Source organism: Onychostruthus taczanowskii, unplaced genomic scaffold (assembly GCF_017590055.1).
Source record: "Onychostruthus taczanowskii isolate IOZ18803 unplaced genomic scaffold, ASM1759005v1 scaffold19, whole genome shotgun sequence".
Classification (NCBI taxonomy): Eukaryota; Metazoa; Chordata; class Aves; order Passeriformes; family Passeridae; genus Onychostruthus; species Onychostruthus taczanowskii.
Genome location: NW_024499128.1, coordinates 3,948,991 through 3,969,440, shown reverse-complemented (window position 1 = coordinate 3,969,440; position 20,450 = coordinate 3,948,991). Strand labels below are relative to the sequence as shown.

At 40.8% G+C, this 20,450-nt stretch overlaps 2 protein-coding genes across 7 annotated transcripts in view; one reads left to right on the top strand and one right to left on the bottom strand.

Moving 5' to 3' along the window:
- Nucleotides 1-11,198, top strand: part of TXNDC11 (thioredoxin domain containing 11) — a 28,256-nt gene extending 17,058 nt beyond the window's left edge. For all 3 annotated transcript variants that reach the window (XM_041401350.1, XM_041401349.1, XM_041401351.1), the window contains 5 exons: nucleotides 2,095-2,878; nucleotides 5,318-5,463; nucleotides 6,142-6,251; nucleotides 7,704-7,784; nucleotides 10,463-11,198. In XM_041401350.1, the coding sequence (XP_041257284.1) occupies nucleotides 2,095-2,878; nucleotides 5,318-5,463; nucleotides 6,142-6,251; nucleotides 7,704-7,784; nucleotides 10,463-11,090 (1,749 nt within the window). In that variant the 3' untranslated portion in view covers nucleotides 11,091-11,198. The remainder of the gene's footprint in view (nucleotides 1-2,094; nucleotides 2,879-5,317; nucleotides 5,464-6,141; nucleotides 6,252-7,703; nucleotides 7,785-10,462) is intronic.
- SNN (stannin) lies at nucleotides 11,125-19,755 on the bottom strand. 4 transcript variants are annotated; one of them, XM_041401354.1, is made up of 3 exons: nucleotides 19,681-19,755; nucleotides 18,660-18,782; nucleotides 11,125-13,786 (listed from the first exon to the last, which is right to left on the bottom strand). In XM_041401354.1, the coding sequence occupies exon 3, from the start codon at nucleotides 13,707-13,709 to the stop codon at nucleotides 13,446-13,448; it is 264 nt and encodes an 87-aa protein (XP_041257288.1). In that variant the 5' UTR covers nucleotides 13,710-13,786; nucleotides 18,660-18,782; nucleotides 19,681-19,755; the 3' UTR covers nucleotides 11,125-13,445. The 4 variants fall into 4 exon arrangements, with proteins under 4 accessions (XP_041257288.1, XP_041257287.1, XP_041257286.1 ...); XM_041401353.1 differs by having other exon boundaries at nucleotides 19,677-19,716; XM_041401352.1 differs by lacking the exon at nucleotides 19,681-19,755 and adding an exon at nucleotides 19,182-19,660.
- Nucleotides 19,756-20,450: the final 695 nt, after the last annotated feature.

Here is a 20,450-nt window from a genome sequence, read left to right as displayed (position 1 = left end):
AAGATTTGTGTGTTTTGTCCACCCCATTCTATTTCTCCTCTGCTGTCCTTCCAGAGGTGCTTGTGTAGCGCAGAATGGATCTTTTGTAAAACCAGACAGTGTTATTTGAAATACAGCCCAGTCAAATTACTCAGAGCCAACCTGATTTTTATATCCTGTGTGTTCCTTAGTCACCTTCCAATTTTCTCTTCCTCTGAACTGCCTAGGACAGGAGTTTGTGGAGCTGTGCAGGAATGACATAGGGAAACTAACTTGGATGAAAACTAGTCTTTTGTCCCTGGGCTATTTTTCAGTTGGAAGCCATCATCCCATTTAGTATAACAAAAAGCTGCACATCCCAGTGTGGTAATGTAGCTCTAAGCAGTGTGGAACAGACAAGCATTTGTGAAAGACCAAAAGCAGGGCTGAGTTTTTGTGACAGTGTTGACTTACTTACATGGCATCTGTGTCCTGGAATGTGTAGTTTCCACAAGGAGGCGTAATTAATATTGCAGTGTCTGAAACAATAAGCAAAACAGTAAGGAAAAAATTAAAGTAACTTATTATACACTATTTAGCAAAACAAAATAGACACAATAAAAGGTACACTGCTATGAAATAGTGTTGGGGAGGTCTATGCCTGGAGAACTGCCATTATCCTGTAATAACCTGTCTTCTGTTTGGCAGGCTTTGTTCAGTGGTGCTTGTCACAGATGAAACATTCTAGTAACAGGTACCACTTATTTCTATCAAATCAGTGCAGCATAAGGTGGATGTTCCATTTCAGATTTCATTCTGCTAAATAACAGTGTTTATCAAAATGTGAAATGAGATACAAAATAATCCCGTTGTCCTTGTATAGCTTCACTTTGACAGGGAGATATTATGCAACTTGTTTACCCTGGGAAGAGCTGTTTACTGCAGCCAGCCTGTGGATTTCATCAAGCAGTGAAACCACTTGACTGTAAGGCAGTTGCAGGGAACAAGGCTCTCAAGCTGAATGTTGAAAGATCTTACAGCAAAATTTTTTTCCTGATCACAGCTCACTGAAATGAGATTTCTTACTGCACATCTGGTTTTCTGTTCATAATCTCTTTTAAAGTTTCAAGTATTCAGTTTAAGCGTTTTCAGGATGAAAATTTCAAACAACTAATTCTAGAAGACTGTAACAAAGCATTGCTGTAGACCACGTGTTAATACTGAGAGTCCTGTGACACAACAGCCCTCCAGGATGTGACATTTTAACATCCTTTGATAATTTTAGCAGTTTCTGTCAAAGTGTTCTTCTGTAAGCAGTGTATGCTCTGTATTTTGTTTAGTGTGCTAATAAGAATGATAGGAAACTTCCTCTCTTGTTTTTCTTTCTTGCATGTTCTGTTACTTGTTTCCCAGAAAGGGAATTCATTATATGGTCCATACATGTCCCCTTTTCTCTGCTTGTTTACCCTTGGTTATGAAAAGCAAACTGGTGATGTAGCACAGAAGTGTTTGCATGGAGGGACAGGTTGGTTTTTTCCTGTTTTCTTTCTTCTCCCTGTAAGTTGTGATGTGTGCAGTACGCTTGGAGTATTACAACTAAATGCCAGTGGTTGGGAGAATGCAAACATTGCTTCAACACTGTCAATGATTGTTACAAAATCTGTGCACCACCTATCTCCTGTGCACCAGGAGAAATCTCTATTCCCTTTTCTTATGGGAATGCTATAATCTATTTTCTCCTCCTATTGGAAAATGAAGGAAATTCAGGAACCTCTACTCAGTGATGCTTCCTGTAGTGGGGTTTAGCCATAATATATAGTGTTATTGCACTGTAGTAAATGTTTGCATGGAGGACCTTTCAATCAGTGTGGTGGACTGAAAAATACTTTACAGTGACTTTATTGTTCTGTATAGTCAATGTTTATATGCTGAAATACCTGAAAACTTAACTTTGTTGTAAAGTCAGAGCCCCCTGTAATTTTTTTTAAAGATCAAAGATTACTCAGCTTCATGTTTCTGAAATTCCATCTCTGATTGCATATAATGTTGTTAAACCTGCAACAGATAGCTGCATTTGGTTGAACTATGTACAGTTAGTTTTGATTTTTTTTCTCTCTCTTTTATTCCCCCCAATAGATTACCAAAGTGGCCTTGGAATACCACAAGTGTAATAAAAGCCAGGCAGCTGAGGCAGACCTTCAGCACGTAGGAGACTCTGATTCACCAGCTTTTGATTCCTCTGTAACAGATGCACACCTGAAGTTCTCCGAAACATTTCCCATAGCCAAGTACCCGTGCTGTAACACGGTGGTGCTTCCGCAGTGGCACTCCATCTCCAGAACTCACAACGTCTGTGAGCTCTGTGTTAACCAGACTCTTGGTGTCAAACCAAATAAAGTCCATGTGCCACACTGTAATTTTTTAGAGATAGAAGCAGCTTTGGACTCTTTCTACCTCCAGGAACACACTTTTTTTCAAGTAATATCAAATACCATAGAATGCAGCAATTTCTTAAGTTTCTATAGTCCCTTTAGCTATTACACTGCATGTTGCAGGACAGTAAACAGGCATTTTTTAAGTTTCATTAGTTCTGAGAAGACCATCTTTCAGACCCCCAAAATAGCATTTTCTTCCCATGGGAAGAAAGATGACACTCAATTTTCTATTCCTCACATTGAGGATAGGAATTGTTTTATTCCTGATCTTAATATTAGTAGCACGAACATTACTGGTCTGAGCTGCAGGACCAACAAAACCTTGAATCTCTATCTACTGGATTCCAATCTTTTTTGGATATATGCAGAGAGACTAGGAGCATCAAGATCTACTCATCTTAAGGAATTTGCTGCCATTGTTGACCTGAAAGAGGAAGTGCACTATGTCCTGGACCAGAATCAGTCACTTGTTGGACCTACCCTGGGTACAGTATTCATTATACAAATACTTGCATTCAGAAAATTGTTTCCAAGCAGCAATGGAAAACCTAATGCCATTTTGAAAAGTGAGGCTACTTTGTGAAGTTAACATTGTGAGTTGTAATTTATTCTGTTCTATTTAGTAGTTAACCAAGCATTTATGAATGATTCTGTTGGCTAGAACAGAATCATATTCTAGGTGACGTAAGAGCTAAGTTCATTATACCATAAGTAATTTGCTTTATAAGAATTGAACCTTAAAATGTGTGATTCTTGACTGCATGCAGTGGTTGAATTGGTAAAATCTAAATTAACTTGTTTGTGGAAAAAAAATTCTGTTCATCTAAAATACCTGATTACAGAACACGTTTGTATATTAATGGCAGTGTTGGTGTTTGCTCAGCAGTTCTGTGTACTAAAATATCACAGAATTTTGGGAGATACTGACCACTTAGCAGCAGAGACTTTCCCATCCTCTTGTCCTCTGAAACCAACTTAAATTGCTTTAAATTTATTTTGAAATGTGTATCTGTTTTCAAGGTAACAAGACAGAACTCTGAAGTGGTTGTGGCCAAATCTGCCAATTACTGTTACTTCCTGTCAGAATTGGAGGAGGAAAAAAAAAATCAGAAAAACAAACAAATAATAAAAAAAAAAAACTGACAAAACCACTCAAGGATTTTAGTTCTGATTTATTTGCAAGTTTGTGAATAAGACAAAATACTCCCGTGTGCATTTGTGCTGATATGCAAAACTGAGTGTACCTTCAGAAAAATCTGGGTTTCCTAATGTTGGTTATGTAAGTAAACATGGAAGAAAATTCAGCTATTAAATAAATTGCTCAAGAACATACATCACTATAAGTCTTTTAGCACCAATTACATTTCCTTTTTGCTGTAAATCTAAGTACAAAAAGATGCACAGCATAGAATAAACAGCCACATTCTTATTAAGGATCACATGCAGCCCTGTATCCTGTCTTTATCCCAACCCCCAGGAAAAGACTGGGAAAACAAACAAAAACCTCAGTAACCATAAAAGGATACTTAGGAAATACTAAAATCAGAGTGAGGACATAGAAATTTCCTTCCCCTTTGTGCTCCTAGTACTTTCTGTCTCAAACATTTTTTAGGTCACAGGATTTCCTGAGCATGATAAGGCTTTCTCTGCAGAGTAAGATTCAGTACATTTCTGTTCCATCATTTGAACATCCAGAAAACTTTTCCTTCTACATATTTTGTCAAGGAGTCTCTGATTTATGATTGGGTTTTGTGCTTTTAATTTTGTTTTGATTCCTTAAGATTTTAACTTAATATTTCATAATATCAAAACATACTGATGGGTGCTTAATACCCTTGTCAGATCTCAGTCTTTATAGATGATTTCTAGAAATTCAGGAATAGTTATTTTATTTTAATTAACCCCTTTCTTTCATTACTGTTTTATCATGCACAGATATTCCAAGCCTGGAGATCTGAAAAGAAAAAAAAGCCTCTTTTGGCCTGGTGTGAGAATTAAATGAAGTGCTGAATAGTAAATAAGGAACTAAATGTACTGCTGTTCACAGTTTTTCAGAGATAAACTTGATGATCTGGTATTTTGTATGTCAGTACAAAAGTGCCAGTTTTACTTGGGCCTAGTTTTTATGCTGGAAATACAAGCACAAAGTGGTTTCTATTTGATCAAGCGATTATTTTTAATGTTTTTCATATTTTACCTTTTTTCCTGATTATTAAATACAGTTATTGTTTAATGCACAGAATAATATTTCTCTATTGAAGTTGAAAGGACGGATATTGCTGTAACCTTGGAGCAATTTTGAGAATGTAGTTCAGGCTCAGAATAGTGTAGCTGAAGGCAGTTCAGGGCTTTGGAGCTTATTTTAAATTTTTACCAGTGGCCAGCTACTTGCTAAATATCTCAAAATTAAGGAGAAAGGAGAACAAAGAGGAAGGTGGTCACTGGTAGACAAAAGGGGATTGGTATACTGTCAAATATGGAAATAGCAGGTCTTTAAAGGTCAAAAGAAAAGAATTGCAGAGAAACTAATTAAAAATGGAAGAAAAAAATGCAAATAAATATAGAACTAAGTGGAGCCTTTCAATATATCTAGAAGTTTAAAAATTGAGGTTACTTTTTATGATTTAGCAGGTGTGTGATTAGGAGAATAGAATATTATTATGGCACATTGACACAAGATTAAAGTCACGTGTGGCAACTGACAAGACTGTAATGAGCAAAATAAAAAACAGTGAAGCTTTATCCTGTTTTCACATCAGTTGTGGTTACTCAAGAGTTGATACCAAACTGTCAGAAATTAATGACGTGAAACCAGATTTCAGTTTGTATTTTCTCTGTAAGTTCTTCTGAATTCTAAAGCAAAAAGTGCCAAAATCACCTCTGCAAAACCTTAATAACTTTGGTATGTATCAATTTCATTTCAGAGAACTTCATTAAAAATTTCAGCGTTCTCTACAGTCCCTTGAAAAGGCATCTGGTTGATGACCCTTCAGTTCATTTTCATGAAGAGCATGTGGTCACTGAAGTGACCACGAGCACCTTTCACCAGACCGTGTTCCTGAGTGCCAAGGTAAGCCCTCATCACTCAGCAGCTTTCTTGCAGGTCATGGCACAGATTTTAAGGAGGGGGTGTTTAATACTGCTATGCTTTTCTTACTTGTAACATAAAATATGATGTTTTTTAAGAATTCAGAAGCTTTCCAATTGCATGCCATGAAAACAGATGTCATCCTGAGTACAGTTAAATTGCCTTGATTTTGTAAAATGTGTGATAGTAAGGAAAATCCATTGTCATTCAAGTCTGCAGTGAATGTTTGCATCTCCAGTTGGTTTCCAGCAGACCCAAGCCCTGCTTTGCCAATTAGAGGCAGAAAGCAGAAGTCTGGACATTGTTTTTCCCCATTTATGAAGTGTACAGTCAGTGTTATATAGGAAATTAGGAAAGGCTGCAAAAGAATCTTGGGAAGTGTAGTAAAGTTTGGTGCATTTTCACTTAAAGGGAGTGATCCTAAACTAAGTATCTTTTCATTTTGACTTTATGGAAAGAGAATTCCCCAATAATTTTTATGCGTTAACTCCGTAGTCAGAGAGCAGCAGTGAATAACCTACAAGAAAGTTCATTAATATTAGGAAAAAATTTGCTTTCACATTTCAAGAGTTCCCATGGCTAGATGGTGTGAAAACCAGTCCTCCTTTCTGCAGATTACTTCCAACAGATAATCAAACTCTTCTCCATTTCATTTTCCAGAATGTCTTGCTGCTGTATTACGCACAGTGGTGTGGATTCTGTGCTTCTCTTAATCACATCTTTATTCAACTTGCTCGGCTTTTGCCTCCTGACAGTTTCACTGTGGCAAGGTAAAAAAATTCTAATTTCATCTTTCCAGAATAATGTAAGATCATTGAGGTCATCAGCCTAGAAAATAAATACTTTTTTTTCTCTCTACAACTGTGCAATATAGATGTGAATATCATCTGCTTAATTTATCTTTGAATGCATTAGTTTGTTTTCCTTTGTATATATTTGGTGGTTTTCAATCTCACTGCAGTAGTTATCCACTTTCATTAAAATTGATTTTAACCTGGGCAATTAACCTTGAAACTTCCTAATTTCAGGAAGTGAATCCATAACTTTGTGATGATTTGTAGCAAATAGTAATATGCTGTTTGTGCATGTGTGTGTGTATATATATATATATATATATAGTTGTTAGCAACACTATTTGCATCACAAATGTAAAATGGCAACCTACATCCTGTGATAAAGAAAATTAACTATCCCAGCCAAACCAGTTTACAGAAATATATTTATAACTATATATGCATGTGTGTAATGTATATTTATATATATATGTTAAATACATTTAATATGTAAAAAACCATTGTTTTCTTTGGTGTTTCCAGGGTTACTAATATTTCAGTGCATCTGACACATTATTGTTCATGTATGTGATAATAATGCATAAATACTTAGAACATCTGCTCTGATTGCATCTTTATTTGAATCAGACTGAACTTACTCCAGGAGATGGCATGAAATGTAGAGAAACAATAAATCAGTTAAAAATCTGGATTTTCATCCCGTTTGTAATTGCGGCTTTATTGCCGCAGATGTGATGCTGTTCCCAAGGCTGCACCCATTCTCTTGCCTGACTTTGAAGTTCTCTCCTTTGCTCCATTATTTTCACAGCAGTATTACTGATGTGATTATCTGTTTTGTTCTGTAATAATTTGTAATTAATAAGAAATTTATTTGTGAAAAGAAGCCATAAAATACAGAAGAAGACAGTAACAGAACAGTTGAACCAAGTGTTCCTTTCTACTCATAGCTTTAGGGAAAAGAGCGCCTTTAAGCATGTGCTTGTCCTTGGAAGAAGCAAAATAATTTACTCCCAAATCTATTCGGGGGACAATATTAAGAGATGTACTTGAGGAGCAAATTAATGACTAAAAATAACTTGTCTCATGTTTGGTGTGTCTATCTCAGAAGGAAGATGTGTACACAGTGTGTGTGCTGTGTGTACACAGTGAGCAACGGGGCTTGAATTGCTGGCTGAGAGCAATTGCAGTATTGAACGTACTATTCTAGAGAAAAACCCACACAGCTGTTTGTTAAACTGAGAGTCATCATCTTGAATATTGGTAATTAATTCTGCTGACTCATGTGCACAGTGTATTTCTGGCAGAACACATTTAGACTTACTTTCACAGATACTTAGATTTCCTTATTCCCAGTTCTTAAAACAGTATTTTACAAGAAAATGTAGATTATCTGCCTGTTCTCTTCATCAGTGTGTCTTTTCCTCACAGAATTGATGTGACTCGAAATGACCTTCCCTGGGAATTTATGACAGACCGTCTCCCAACCATTTTATTTTTTCCTCATCAGAGGTAATGTAATTCTTTTCCCTGTGGTTTTTTAACTTCTGTTTTACTGAGCTGCAGTAATTATCTGGTTACATGTCTTAGTAGGGAAAAAAGCCAAAGAGTAATTAATTTCTGTATATGCATTCTCACCACATGTGTATTCTAATGAAAAAAACCACCAGGAAAACAACAAAATAACCCAGTGAACACAGATTTCCACCCTTCTCCCTCAAGGGCTCTTACCATCAGCAAATGGGATTTTAGTCTACTGGTACTGGGCAGTTACATACCACAAAATCTCTAAACCTGTGCCTTAAGTTTTGCCATTCATGTTTTAATCCAGTACAGAAAGAGTTTTGTTTTTATCAGTTCTGAGCCACCCCAACTGATTGGTTCCCTATTTATTTTCATTTTTCTTGGTCCCTGTAATGCTGTAGACAGTCTCTGGAGGGACAGACTGAGTGCTTTTATTAAAATTATTTTTGTAATATTCCAGCTGGCTTTATAAAGGTACCTTATCTCTAGTTACTGCTTTCACTCCTGCTTTTTCTCTCCAGTGTTTTTTATATTTTGCTGCATGTAGGTAATCAAGAAAATTAGGATCTGATGGTATTTGTAGTACCTGTAGGACTACTAGAGTGGTCATATATTCATTTTGGATATAAAGGTGCCTTATATTAGGGCTTTCAATGCAGCTTCTTATCCATTTGCTTTATGAAACAATTTTTGCAAATTAACTCTGTTCTCAGTTTCTTTCCACCACATGCTGTTAATATTTTGTTCTGCTATTTGTTTTAAACAGCCTTTTAGCTTCTTTGATACATGCTGTGGTTTTGATCAATAAAAATGGATGATGATGTAATAAAACATTACCATAATACAGTGAGTCAATTTTGATTTAGCGTAGACTATTTTTTGCCTAAATTATGTCATGATTCATTAATCTGGGATGGGAGCTGATAGTCAGCTGAGCAACTGCTGATGGTAATTACAAGAGTAACTTGGTCCATCACCAGGAACCTGCAGGGGAGGAAAACTCAGAAAAATGGTGCTCACTCTGCCAGAAATAGCTTAATCTTGATGAGCAGGAGCCTCATCTGACTGAAGTTCTTGAATTATTGATAAAATATGGTATCTTCTTCTACCTGCTGTACAGTAAGTAGTTTTCAGTAAATGAAATGAAACATTTTTATATCCCACATGTTTAGGAGCTGGATTTTACAGAAGGCATTTTTGAGGGAAGTGTAATTGGTAAGGAAGGAACTCCCCTGTTCCAGATGCACATTGTAACCAATTCATGATGTGATGTCACACACAAGGGGACATAAGATTTATCCATGATGTTGTACAGGAGCACCAGGAGACTTTAGGCTTTATAATTGAATCTGGATTTCTTGCTTTGCAATTATTTTTGTTTGGGCTTGTTCTCTGTCCTTTTTCTCACTTATATAATTAACTCAGATCTGAATGTATGCTACTTGCCACTACTCTAGTCATGAATTTGACAGCCAGATAGAAGCAAACTAAGCTTTTCTTCCTTGTTTTGGTGGCTGCCTCAGGAAAGAGAGAATACACTGCTGACTGGCAAAGCTGGAGCAGACCCAAAGTGATAAATTATTAACAGGCTTCCCAGTTGTACAGGGTGAGGTGGAAGTGGCTGTGCTGCAGGAGGAGGTGAAATCATGTTGTACTGGAACATGCTGAGTGAAAGGCTGAAGGTGGAACTGGTTCAGGAAGGGAAGAGCAAGAGAGAGTTCCAGTGCAGTCCTTAGAGGACAGTTAGCCTCATATGTGTGTTCAGGGTTCACAAAGGGCTGTAATGGTAACATTTGTCACAGCTGGAGCTGGTGGTTTTTAGTGGTTAATAGTCTTGAGGAAGAAATTTGGTACTTGGTGTTCTTGGCCTCTCTTGTAACAGTTTATGCTGTTGCAGAAAGCAAGGAGGCTTACCTGCTCCATGTGCTGGGCTTAGTATTCACAGCTTCAGGGTGGGGAAAAACACTGACAGAAACCAACAGAGAAACCTTGTTTGGTTTGCTTACTTCATCACCTCTGACATAAAGACAAAGCAGTAAGAGGAACAAGTAAAGAGACGTATTTTTTGACAGCAAAAGGGCCTTACTTTTGACTAAAGTGACTTACTGTTCAAAAGCAAACTGCTCCCTTGCCATGGCTTTCAGGTGCTAGAAGTCTCTAAGCTACTGCTTCCAGGAAAACAGATTCAAAATAGTGATTTCCCATTGTGTAGCTTTATGTATCTGGACTTAAATTCTAAATAATATGTGTAGACTTAAGAACATTTAAACATCATCCTTCAACTTACAAATACTAATGGTACTGTACTCTGTTCATACAGTGATGTTTCCCTATGTATTTGAAGCTCATAACCCATGATCATGACTATTTCTTTTTTAAGAATTAAATCTGTTTTCTGAGATTTTAGCAGAATTTTTTTCTTCAAATACCAGTCCCATGCAGAGATGCTTAGAGCACCAAGACTGGAACACGTGGAAAAGTGGAACATCAAAAGAAAATTTGTGTGATCTATGTCTGTTACATGAGTTTAGGTTTCTCTTAGCTGCTGTACTAACCATACTTGATAAAAAATAAGGTATCAAGTTGGAGTTAAACAGCAGATGCTTAGGTAAAATTATGCTTAACCTTCCAGAGTACTTTACTGTTAACTTGTTATGTCCTTCTAGGAAGGAGCAAAGTGTGAAGTTCCCTGAAGACTTTTCAGTTAACCTTCCTAATCTCCTGAAATTTATTTTACATCACTCAAGTCTTTCTTCGTCAGAGCCCTGTACCAAAGAATGCCTACATAAAGAGTCAGTTCTACAGCAAGGACACATCTCACATTTGGAGAGAGAAATTCAGAAGTTAAGATCAGAAATCAGTGCCCTTCATCAGGCCCATGACCAGCTTGAAGCACAGCTTTCTGAAGCCAGGAGAGAGGAACAGAGACTACAGCAGCAAAAACACACACTGGAAAAGCAGCACAAGACACTGCAGCTCCACAGTGAGCAGTTACAGGCCACATATGACCAGAAGAATCAAGAATTGTTAGAAATGGCTGAAAAGCTTCAAGAATTAGCTGATGCATCAGAAAACCTCCTTAAAGAAAATGCTTTACTGAGAATTCTGGTGGCATCAAGAGGAGGAAAGCTACAGAGCAAAGATGAAATTGAAGAACCCTTTCAATCTGAGCAAACACTTTCTGAAGATAATGATATATCACTTTCAACAGCTACTGCTGCTTCAGAGGAAAAAAGGATTGATAATATTGATACCATAGAGACAGAGCACAGTAGTGGAAATAGGACAGAATAACTGCTTACACAAAGTCAAGTGATGCAGTATTGGGTAGGTATTTATGCAAATTTTATTGACATTCAATGTAAATAAAGACTTCCCCCACATGATCTAGAAAAAGAAAAATCAAATGGAATATTTTTGTATACTTGAACAACTTATTAGATACCCCCATCTTAAGAGAAGAGGAGAATGGAAAACACTTTCTGCACTTTACTATTGCACTAACTTGCAAACACCTATCCATTTAAATGAAACATACTGGTTTGTAGGGGCAGCAGTTTGCAGCACCTCTGACTAAGGACCAGTTAGTTTTCACTGGCTTTCTTGTAAGCTGCTAGAAGGGAAATCAGACCTTTGATTTATACTTTTCCATAATTTCTGAAATTTGCCCTTGACACTGCATTCTCTTTGCTGAATTAAAATAGATACTTCATTTGTGTAATCAGTAAACTTGAATGGACAAAGTCATCTTGTTATAACTGTTCTGTTCTCAGACTTCAGCATTTTGTATCACTTTTGTATACTGGTATTCTGACTGCATACCACAAGAGCCATGTGTGAACTGTTCTCTGTTGAAAACTAGAGGAAGTCTTACTGAATTAATCCTGTTTTTCTTTGCTTTTAAAAGGTCTCAAATACAGCTATTTAAGTGTACAGGTCTGACAATACATGCAAGTCTCTTGAGAGCAGTCTTTTAAAAAGCATGTGTCAGGGTAAGAACATTATCAGCTGTACCCAAAATGTTGTAACAGCAGGAGCTTTTTACTACTGACAGCATTTTTTTGCTTCAAATTACAGCTTTCAATTTTAAAAAGGCAAATGTAGCACTAACAAAGCAATTCAACATCTTGGTGTAGAAGAAGGGGACAACTTTTTGTCTAGGCCATTCTTGTCTTGCATATAGTTAAAATTCTCAAGCAAGCTTGCTAGGCCTTAAGTTATTCCATATGTGTAAGTACAAGAAGCAAGTCTAATGCTTCCTCTGGAGCTGAATTAAGGCTAGGCAATTAAGTGTTTAAAAACATCAGTAAGCAAAGGAGGCCATGTATAAAGTAATAGGAAACAGGCCAGTGACCTCTAAGCTTGTGTGCCTACACAAAGAATTAGAATATATAAGCTGCCATTGGCTGCTCAGTGTTGTTCCTTCTCCTCTCCCCAAACCTTTGCAGTCCAGACCTTCCCATTTAACACCCTTTTACAGTTCCTACAGTTGATCTCCAGCACAGAGCAGGAAATGTGTTATGTGGAAAGACTTGGCCAATGCTAGCTAAAAACTTCTACAAACTGACCAGCAATAACCCTTGCCCCTGTCAACAGTAGAAAAGACAAACTTCTCCTGTTGTAGTACAGTTCCATCAAAAGTTATATACAAGATACATTAACTGAAATTCTAGAGTTGTCTGGCTGTATGTATTACAAAATACCTTTTTGTAACAGGCTGTTAACATACACCCTAAGTACACAAACCAGTGTTCTAAGAAGAATTCATACTAGTTGCACTTAAGCCAGTTTTGCTAAGTAACCACTTATGCAGTTTCAGCACACAGACCTGTGGAAGACAGAAGCCTGCTCTACTGACATTTCAAACACCTGGAAACCATCTGGACTTTCCCTGAGGGTTCAGTATCCATCATAAGTTCCCAGGTTGGAACCCATCAAAATGGCAGTTTCCTTGCAGTAGCTACATAAGAACTCAGTTCTAGCAGCCAAAAGCTTAAACAACATAGCTGCAGCTAAAGGAACTTATCCTTTCTTGCTCCAGTGTTTCCTCCTTCAGCATATTCCTGAAGGCTTATCCATTCTTTTTAAATGAAGTTCTCTGCATCAGTCCAATAAAGGAGGAGTTCTGGCTGCACACTCAGTCTAGTAGCAGAAGCAAGCTTTAACTGCAGATCTGGTTTTGGAGCTCTGGAGTCCCATCCATGGTCGTGGCTCAGGAGTCCCTGTGTATTACATACAGTTGCGTCATATTCCCCTATGTTACAGAACACAAAGCAAGAAGTTTCTGGCAGCCTATTTACAGTTCACAGTTGTAAAGTAGTTCACATTGCAGTAGTAGCTCCATCAAAATAGGCTCAGCTAAACATTCAAGTAACAAAAACCAGTAGTCTCTTCACACCAGTATATCCCTGTGCCCATTGCCAGCAATGGACATTACACTAGGTTAGTCATCTGCCATAGAGCAATGGGGATACACAGTTGATGCAAAGTGCAACTTCTCAGTGCATGCAGTTGCAAACAAAGCTTATTTAATTGTCATCAGGGTGTTTTCTGATGAGTATGTGCACATGACCAGGTTCTTCACAGTATTGAGATGCTTCTGCTGGTTACACATCATGAGCATAGCCCATCTGCAGGTGTTGCTCTGAGTTAGCTGTGTACTTCTGGGCCATTTGGAGTTAGCTTAGCTTTCCTCTCCACACAGGGTCCTTTAGCAGAGTACTGCACCAGTAGAAAGGGCTCTTTGGTTTCTCCCTCACCCACAATGCTTTCCTCATCCTCAGACTGGCTGAGCTTCTGCAGCCGCAGGTAGCACCAGCAGCCCAGAATCAGAGCTCCCAGAGCTGCAATAGCAATCAGGATCACAATGACAGTCACCACTCCAGTGGTGGGGCTGTGATCTGTGATAGACATGGCCAATAGTTCAGGCTGTACTCTTCTTCAGGAGATTTTTCTGTCCTCACTGTCAGTCTTGATGCATCTTCAAACTCCTGCAGGGTTAAAAATAGATAATGAATTTGTGCAGTTTTACTGCACTCAGCAAGATTATATTCATGGCTGGTATTGTTCACAAGGGCACGTGATCCTCTTGCACTCCAGGGCTTTGTGCTGTTCAGTCACAGCATCACAGAACCATGTTTTGGCTCCTGACATGCTTGAGATAGCACATGGTCAGCCTACTAAGAGGTAACAATTTTCACTAGGAGGTACAAGACAAGACTGAAAGCTCTATGGAATTATAGGCTAGCAGAGGGAGATTTAAGACTGTTCATACAACTGCTCTATCACAAGTGAAATCTCAAATCCATGACAAAGTAGCAATTCAGCTATCTTTAGTTTTTCTCAAGGAATCCTACAGAAACAGTACATTTTGGTGCCTGGCCTTTTTTAAAATCAAATTTACAAACCTCCTTCTTATACACTAACAATTCCAGGACCAGTAAGCTAATTGTGAAGGTGATTGCAGTGCTAATGCATTACTATAAGTCTGTCCATAACAACGGTCTGCTTACAAGGGCTGGGTACACGGCAATTAATTGTTTGTTCATTGAGCACATAAAACATCTGTTGCTATATTCATAAAAAGCGGGTAGAGCTGTATTTATGACTAAAAAAGCACAATGGAAGCTTCTGCTCCTCTTAGTGGCTTTCAAACCGTATGAGAAACGGTCTGTTAGGACTGCAGCTGGAACTGAAAGAGAGGCAGCAGCAGGAAACTGAAGAGCTCCAAGACTTCCTTAGTTTGCTGTAGTGTGAGCAAGAAAAAAAATACACAGGTAATGTCTTTTGCTACTTCTTCCAAATTCTCAACCCTATTTTAAAAAAAGTCATGTGAGCCTTGTCTTTAGTTTCAAAGTTACCTTTACAAAGGTGATAGTTTTACTTTCCTTCCTTCAACTAGGCCATAAAAGGTAATTAATGAATTACTGGCTTCTTTCTTACTACCCTAGCTCTTAAACACAGCACAAACTCATGCAAGACTATAGTAGAGACCAGAGCCAGTCCTACCCAGGAACATCTCTTACCTCTGCACTACTGTGAAAATCAGGTTAGGGCTCAATGCTGCCATTTCAGGTACAAAAGGTGCAGTCCTTAGAGGCTCTAAGGCCAGCTCTGAGCACACACGTGCCTTTCTCTGGACCTGGTAACAGGAGTATCTTCTGGCTGCCAGTCTGTTGAGGGTCACATACACTTATCCAGGAAAGGCTCCTCCTCACCACCACTGCTGCTGCAGTCTCAGCTGCAAGTACAGCATCTTCATACAAAAACCCCTCAGAAGAAGTCAGTCTTGACCTACCCTTACCCAGGACCACTGGGTTACAGTGAGTGTCACCCAAATGCACCAAAAGTCTCATCTGCATTTCAACACGAGTCAAGGCAATTACCGTGCAGGATCCTTACCAAGACAGCTCAAGCCAGACACCAAGTTTGTTCCTTGATGTGTCATGGAATAACAGACCCATGTGTATCACCATTTCAGCAAGGACACCACTACAGAGTTCAGCATTCAGTGTCATTAGAATCCAGTGTCACATTACTTGCAGACACTGGTTACATTTCCAGCCCTGTAAACTACAGCAATCGATAGCTTGTACTGTATCTGATACAACCAGCCAAGTTCTGCAGGCCCAGTTTTGCCTAAGCAGTAAAACCAAACTTGACCACACCACACACCCTCGGCAGGGCTGTGTGCCCTCTGCAGTCAGAGAATTGTATGATTTGCCATAATCACCTTGGTTCTGCAATGCTTATTCAACACAGGGTGATCAGCTGAGGGTGATTAAGAGTGACTTTCATGTAATTCATTTTCCTCAGGGCACGTCTGAAGAGCAGCACTGTTTGATCCAGCCAAAAGAGTACAGCATCAGCATAAACGACAGTTTACCTTGCTTCACATGCAGACACTGCACAGCCACACTGAGGCTTCTTCTGCAGCTTGTGCTATTGTGACAGCCTGCTGTTCCTCTACAGCAGTTTGGGTCAGCATATACCCTTACATTAAGCAGTTACTGTCACCTTGAAAATAGTTTTTCATAGTGGAAACTATTGCAGATGCTACCCCTGTGCCAGTCTTTGAGTAGACAGCATCAACTATATAAAGCAGGAAACTGTTCGCATCACCAGCCTTTCTATCACCAGGATTTTCTGGCAATCTTGTTTCAGGAGACTGATTTATGATGACTAGATAATTTTGAGTCCAACATAGCAACTTACAGATTCCTCTTAAAATTTTTTCTTGGCCAGATCCATAGGTTACCTTTAAACAAATAGAAAACATTTGGAATTTTAAAGAACTTCACCTCTCAATGAAAAAGTAGGCATCCTTCCTTCAGGCCTATCCTCTTCCCACTCAGGGACATGAGAGCCAGCACCCTATATTAAGCATCTGTACAGGTAGCACAAACAACTAGTTAATAGAGTGTGACAGTACCTTTAGAGAGTTTAGCACCTATAGTGTTGTTGCTAGCTCACACTGCTATTTTTCTGGCTTTGGGTCACTGTACAGCTAGAGCTAAAGCTCTCCTGCAGTCTTAGTTCTACCCTAGCACAGCAGATTTGCATGTTGTAACTATATTAGCAAGAACTTCCAGAGAAGCCTTGGGATTGTGCTGTTTTCTGGACACACAACTCCAGCCTTGCTATTCTTTCCACCAGCAATTGACTGGAATCCAGATTAAGCTGTCTCTGTACTCCCTTTCTTGATAGGGGAAATACTGCATTTTGTAGATCCCCTTAAATTAATTTAAAGGCCACAAATTGTTCAGACTCACTTTCCCCTTAAAGTCTACCTGAGCTAAAAAGCCCCTATAAGCATACCAGGAGCAGCACTGCCTTTGTTCATCACTTCTACTGGAAGATATTAGAGGCTCTAAATGCCTGATCTTCAAAGGGGTTGCCAGCACCATCCGTATCTTTGGTGGCACTTGTAAAGCTATGTCCCTTCCCACCACACTTGCTATCAAATCAAGCATCTAAGCATATTTATTCATTAGCAAGATTAGTCAGATGTCTGGTGTGAACTGCAAATAGCCTATTTTAGTTCTTACAGCAACCAAGCAGTGAAAACATCAGCTAGAAACCATTTTTCCAAAATTAACTTCCTTTTCTTTTTTTGCCTAATACCAGCTTCTACTCAGAAATTCATTTGTGAAGTTTTGTTATCCAGTTCAGAAGCTGTAACTGAAGGACAAACAGAAAGGCAGTCTGAACTGTAGAAGGCTGCTAGGGGACAAATGCAGTGCAAGACTGAAATTAGTTCCTAAACCAAGTTTTTCATTATTACAGGCATTATGCTGTGAGGTTCACTATTTTTAATGCCTGCAGGCATGTTTCACTGCTACCATTCAAGCCAAAGCTGTAGGGAGAAGCTTCAAAAGCAAGTTTACTATAGTTCACCCAGATATACTGAAGTCCTCATCAAGCAGTTATGTTCAAGGTTCAAGTATTAAGTCTTTTTTTTGGGGGCTGGGGAGGTGGGAGCTACTGTATTATAGTGTTCCACCTAAAGTAAGTTAAATGGGGCACGGTAAAGAAATGAGAATAAAACTGTCAGAGTGACCTTCACTGTATTTTTTTTAAAAATCAGTAAGAACTGTTTACTTAAAAAGCCTCCAACAACAGCTTCTAAATCGACATGCTTCTGATTGTGAAAAATGCTTTCTCCTGTTTCTGTAGTAAAATCCCTTTTCAGGAACACTGCATACTCATTACAGTAACACCCTTCTTTCCAATGGAAGACAAGGGGAGAACCCACTGGGAAGATCAGTGCTGTACATTTACCACTGGCACACAAGTGTGTATAGCATCCACACTACCCATAGAAAGCAAGGCCTTTACAATACAGGGCTGCTCAGGCTTCACCACTTGCACATAAAAATGGTATCACTGTTATTCTTCATTAACTCCAGTTAATACCACCTCCTTGTGATAATGCCAAATTACTCTGCACAAGCTGGGGCTTGGCCAGAGGCTATTTTAGAACCAGGGAGCTGTTTAGTAGAAGGCTTCAATGCAAATCATCTTTTCCCAACCTTTACTATAGTGTTGATGAGGAATAGCAGAACAGGGCTTTTCTGTGGCTAATTAGCTGTGGACAGTATTTCAAAAACTTAGCATTCAGGCAATTGTTTGGCACTCTAGAACAACAGCTGATACTTAACAGCATTGACTGGAACAGCAGTTAGTTCCCACATGAGGTGTAGTAGTACCTTAATCAAGATTCAATTTTAAATCTTTGCACCAAGGTAAACCACACAGAGGTTGGTAGTTTACAGAAGACAGCTAGATGGAGAGATGAGAGAGTAGCAGTCTAAGATGTTTTCCAGATGTGACAACAGTTGAAAGAGCAGACAGATGTTCTCAGCAGCACAGCAAGTGGAGGAGGTTTATGCTGTAACTCCTGTCAGGCAAGTCAGCCAGTTAATGCAGAACTGGAAACAGGCTTACAGAGTTAAGACCATGTTGACTTCAGAGGAAATTGCATGGCTGGCAAAACATCTGTCTGAGTCCAGATTTTTATCTGTCAGCGTCACATCCACATGGTGCTCTAATGAAAAGTCTGACATGATAAGAGTCACTTCTGACATTCCATTACCAGAAGTACTATTTTGTATATATCCCCAGGCATAGCCTAATTCTTGATATATTAGAAAAATTACTGAGATGCCAACATTAAGTTTGCTGATAAAAACAATGGTTTTTTATTTAGATTCAAGGTAGCTCTCCAAATGTGTCATTTTGGGTTTTTTTAACGGCTTTGTCTAACAGCAGCTGCACAGCACCTGATGCTTCTGACAAGCAAACCGTTTTTAATACACAGCTCAAATCTTCAGACAGCAAGTATGCCAGGAGTCAGTCACGTACCTGCACCAAGCAGCTCTGGCTAGGAGTCCTCTATGCACAGAGTTTCTGAGTCACCTTATTACAAAGGTAAAGGTCACACTGGTTTTGGATCTTGTCTGGCAAGTCTTCCTTCTCGCTCTTCCCCTGTGGAGAGTGATCACATTGGTCTCTAGCTGCTCTGCATTCTAAGTGCCTTTCACTTTTGGCTTTCCAGTGATATAATCACGTTTAACTACCAGCCAGTAGTTAAACTGTGCCAGTCTGGCACAAGCTGTCAGGGAAAGATCCTTTACTGTTTCACCTACCTGCTAATCAAGGTAACAGTCTCACAAGTGGTTTGAAGTTCTTTAGGTTTATTCAAAAGCAATATCTATTGACAAGCGTAATGTCTACACCTACACTTGCGTCAGGAAAAGGAAGAGCACGAGATGCCACGGTACACTGCAGATACTCAGAGGAAGGAACAAGACTCAGTTTGAACAACACGAGTTACCAAGAACTCCCGGATTGTCATCGGTTTGGACATAACCCTGCCGCACGTACCAAACGCCTCGCACTGGGTGAGCGGGGACGGGTCTCTCCAGCCGACAGGAGCCCGGCGCCCACCCCGAGCAGGCGCCGACAGTCCGTGAGGCATCGCCTTGTGACTGCAGCACGGCAGGGCGGCTGCAAACGCCCGGAGACGGGGCCGAGCGCCGGGCGAGACAGCACGGGCCGGGGGAGCCCCGAGTCACCCACGGGGCCCACGCGAGGCCTGCGGGACGCTCAGCACCGCTCGGAACCCGGCAGGGCCGGGCGCGGACACAAAGAGCGAGAAGGGGCGGCCCGGGCCCAGGGCGGGGGAACTCGGGGGGAACTCAGGCGGCCCCGACCCCGGCGCGTCACCGACCCCCGCCCCCGGCTCACAGCACTGCGAGCCACCGACCCCCGCCCCGGCTCACAGCACGGCGAGCCGCCCACCCCCGCCCCGCAGGGAACCGAACCGCGCCTCCCCGGCTCACTCGCCCGCAGTCACCATCCCGCAGCAGCCCAACGCACCCACCAGCCTCGCAGCGCCCGCGGCAGCTCCTTCCCCGCCCGCGCCTCCGCCTTATAGCGGGGGCCGGGCGGCGCCGCGCGGCGCCAATCGGGGCCCGGGCAGCAACAGCTGACGGGCGGGGCGTCCGCGGCCCTTCCCTCCCTTTCCGTGACAGCCTCGGTGGGTCCCGCCCCGCGCCGCGAGGGGTGAGAATGGAATCACAGAAGACAGCCAGGGAGTCGGAGAATCATAGAGGCATGGAATCGTGGAATCAGCGAGGTTGGAAGATATCTTTAATACCGTCCAGTCGAACCGTCAATCCAGCACCATCAGAATCACCCCTAAACCTCTAAACCACATGAGCCAGCGCCACATCCAGATGCCTTTTCCTCTTAAACACCACCAGAGGTAGTCCCGCCACCACCGCCCTGGGCAACCTATTCCATTGCCTGACTACCCGAACAGCCGCCGTCTCAGCTTAAAGCCATTTCTTCTGGTCCCCTCACTGAGCACAGCCGATGAGACCGGCCCCCAGCCTACTACAACCTCCTTTCAGGCAGTTCTAGAGAGTTATGAGGTCCACCCGGAGCCTCATCCGGGCTAAACAAACCCAGCTCCCCCAGCCACTTTCCACAGGACATATTTTCCAGACGTTGCCTGGTGGGTCTCGGCGCCGGCGGCCCGCGGAAGGCTGAAGGGCTCCCTTGAAGGGCCGCGCTCCTTCCTCTCGCCGCCTCAGCCCTCAGCCCTGAGCCCCGCGCGGCGTCGAGGCGAGGGCGTGAGGGCACAGCCGC

Coding starts and splice junctions, on each gene's coding strand:
- SNN (XM_041401354.1), bottom strand. CDS start 13,709: ATGTCTATCACAGATCACAGCCCCACCACTGGAGTGGTGACTGTCATT.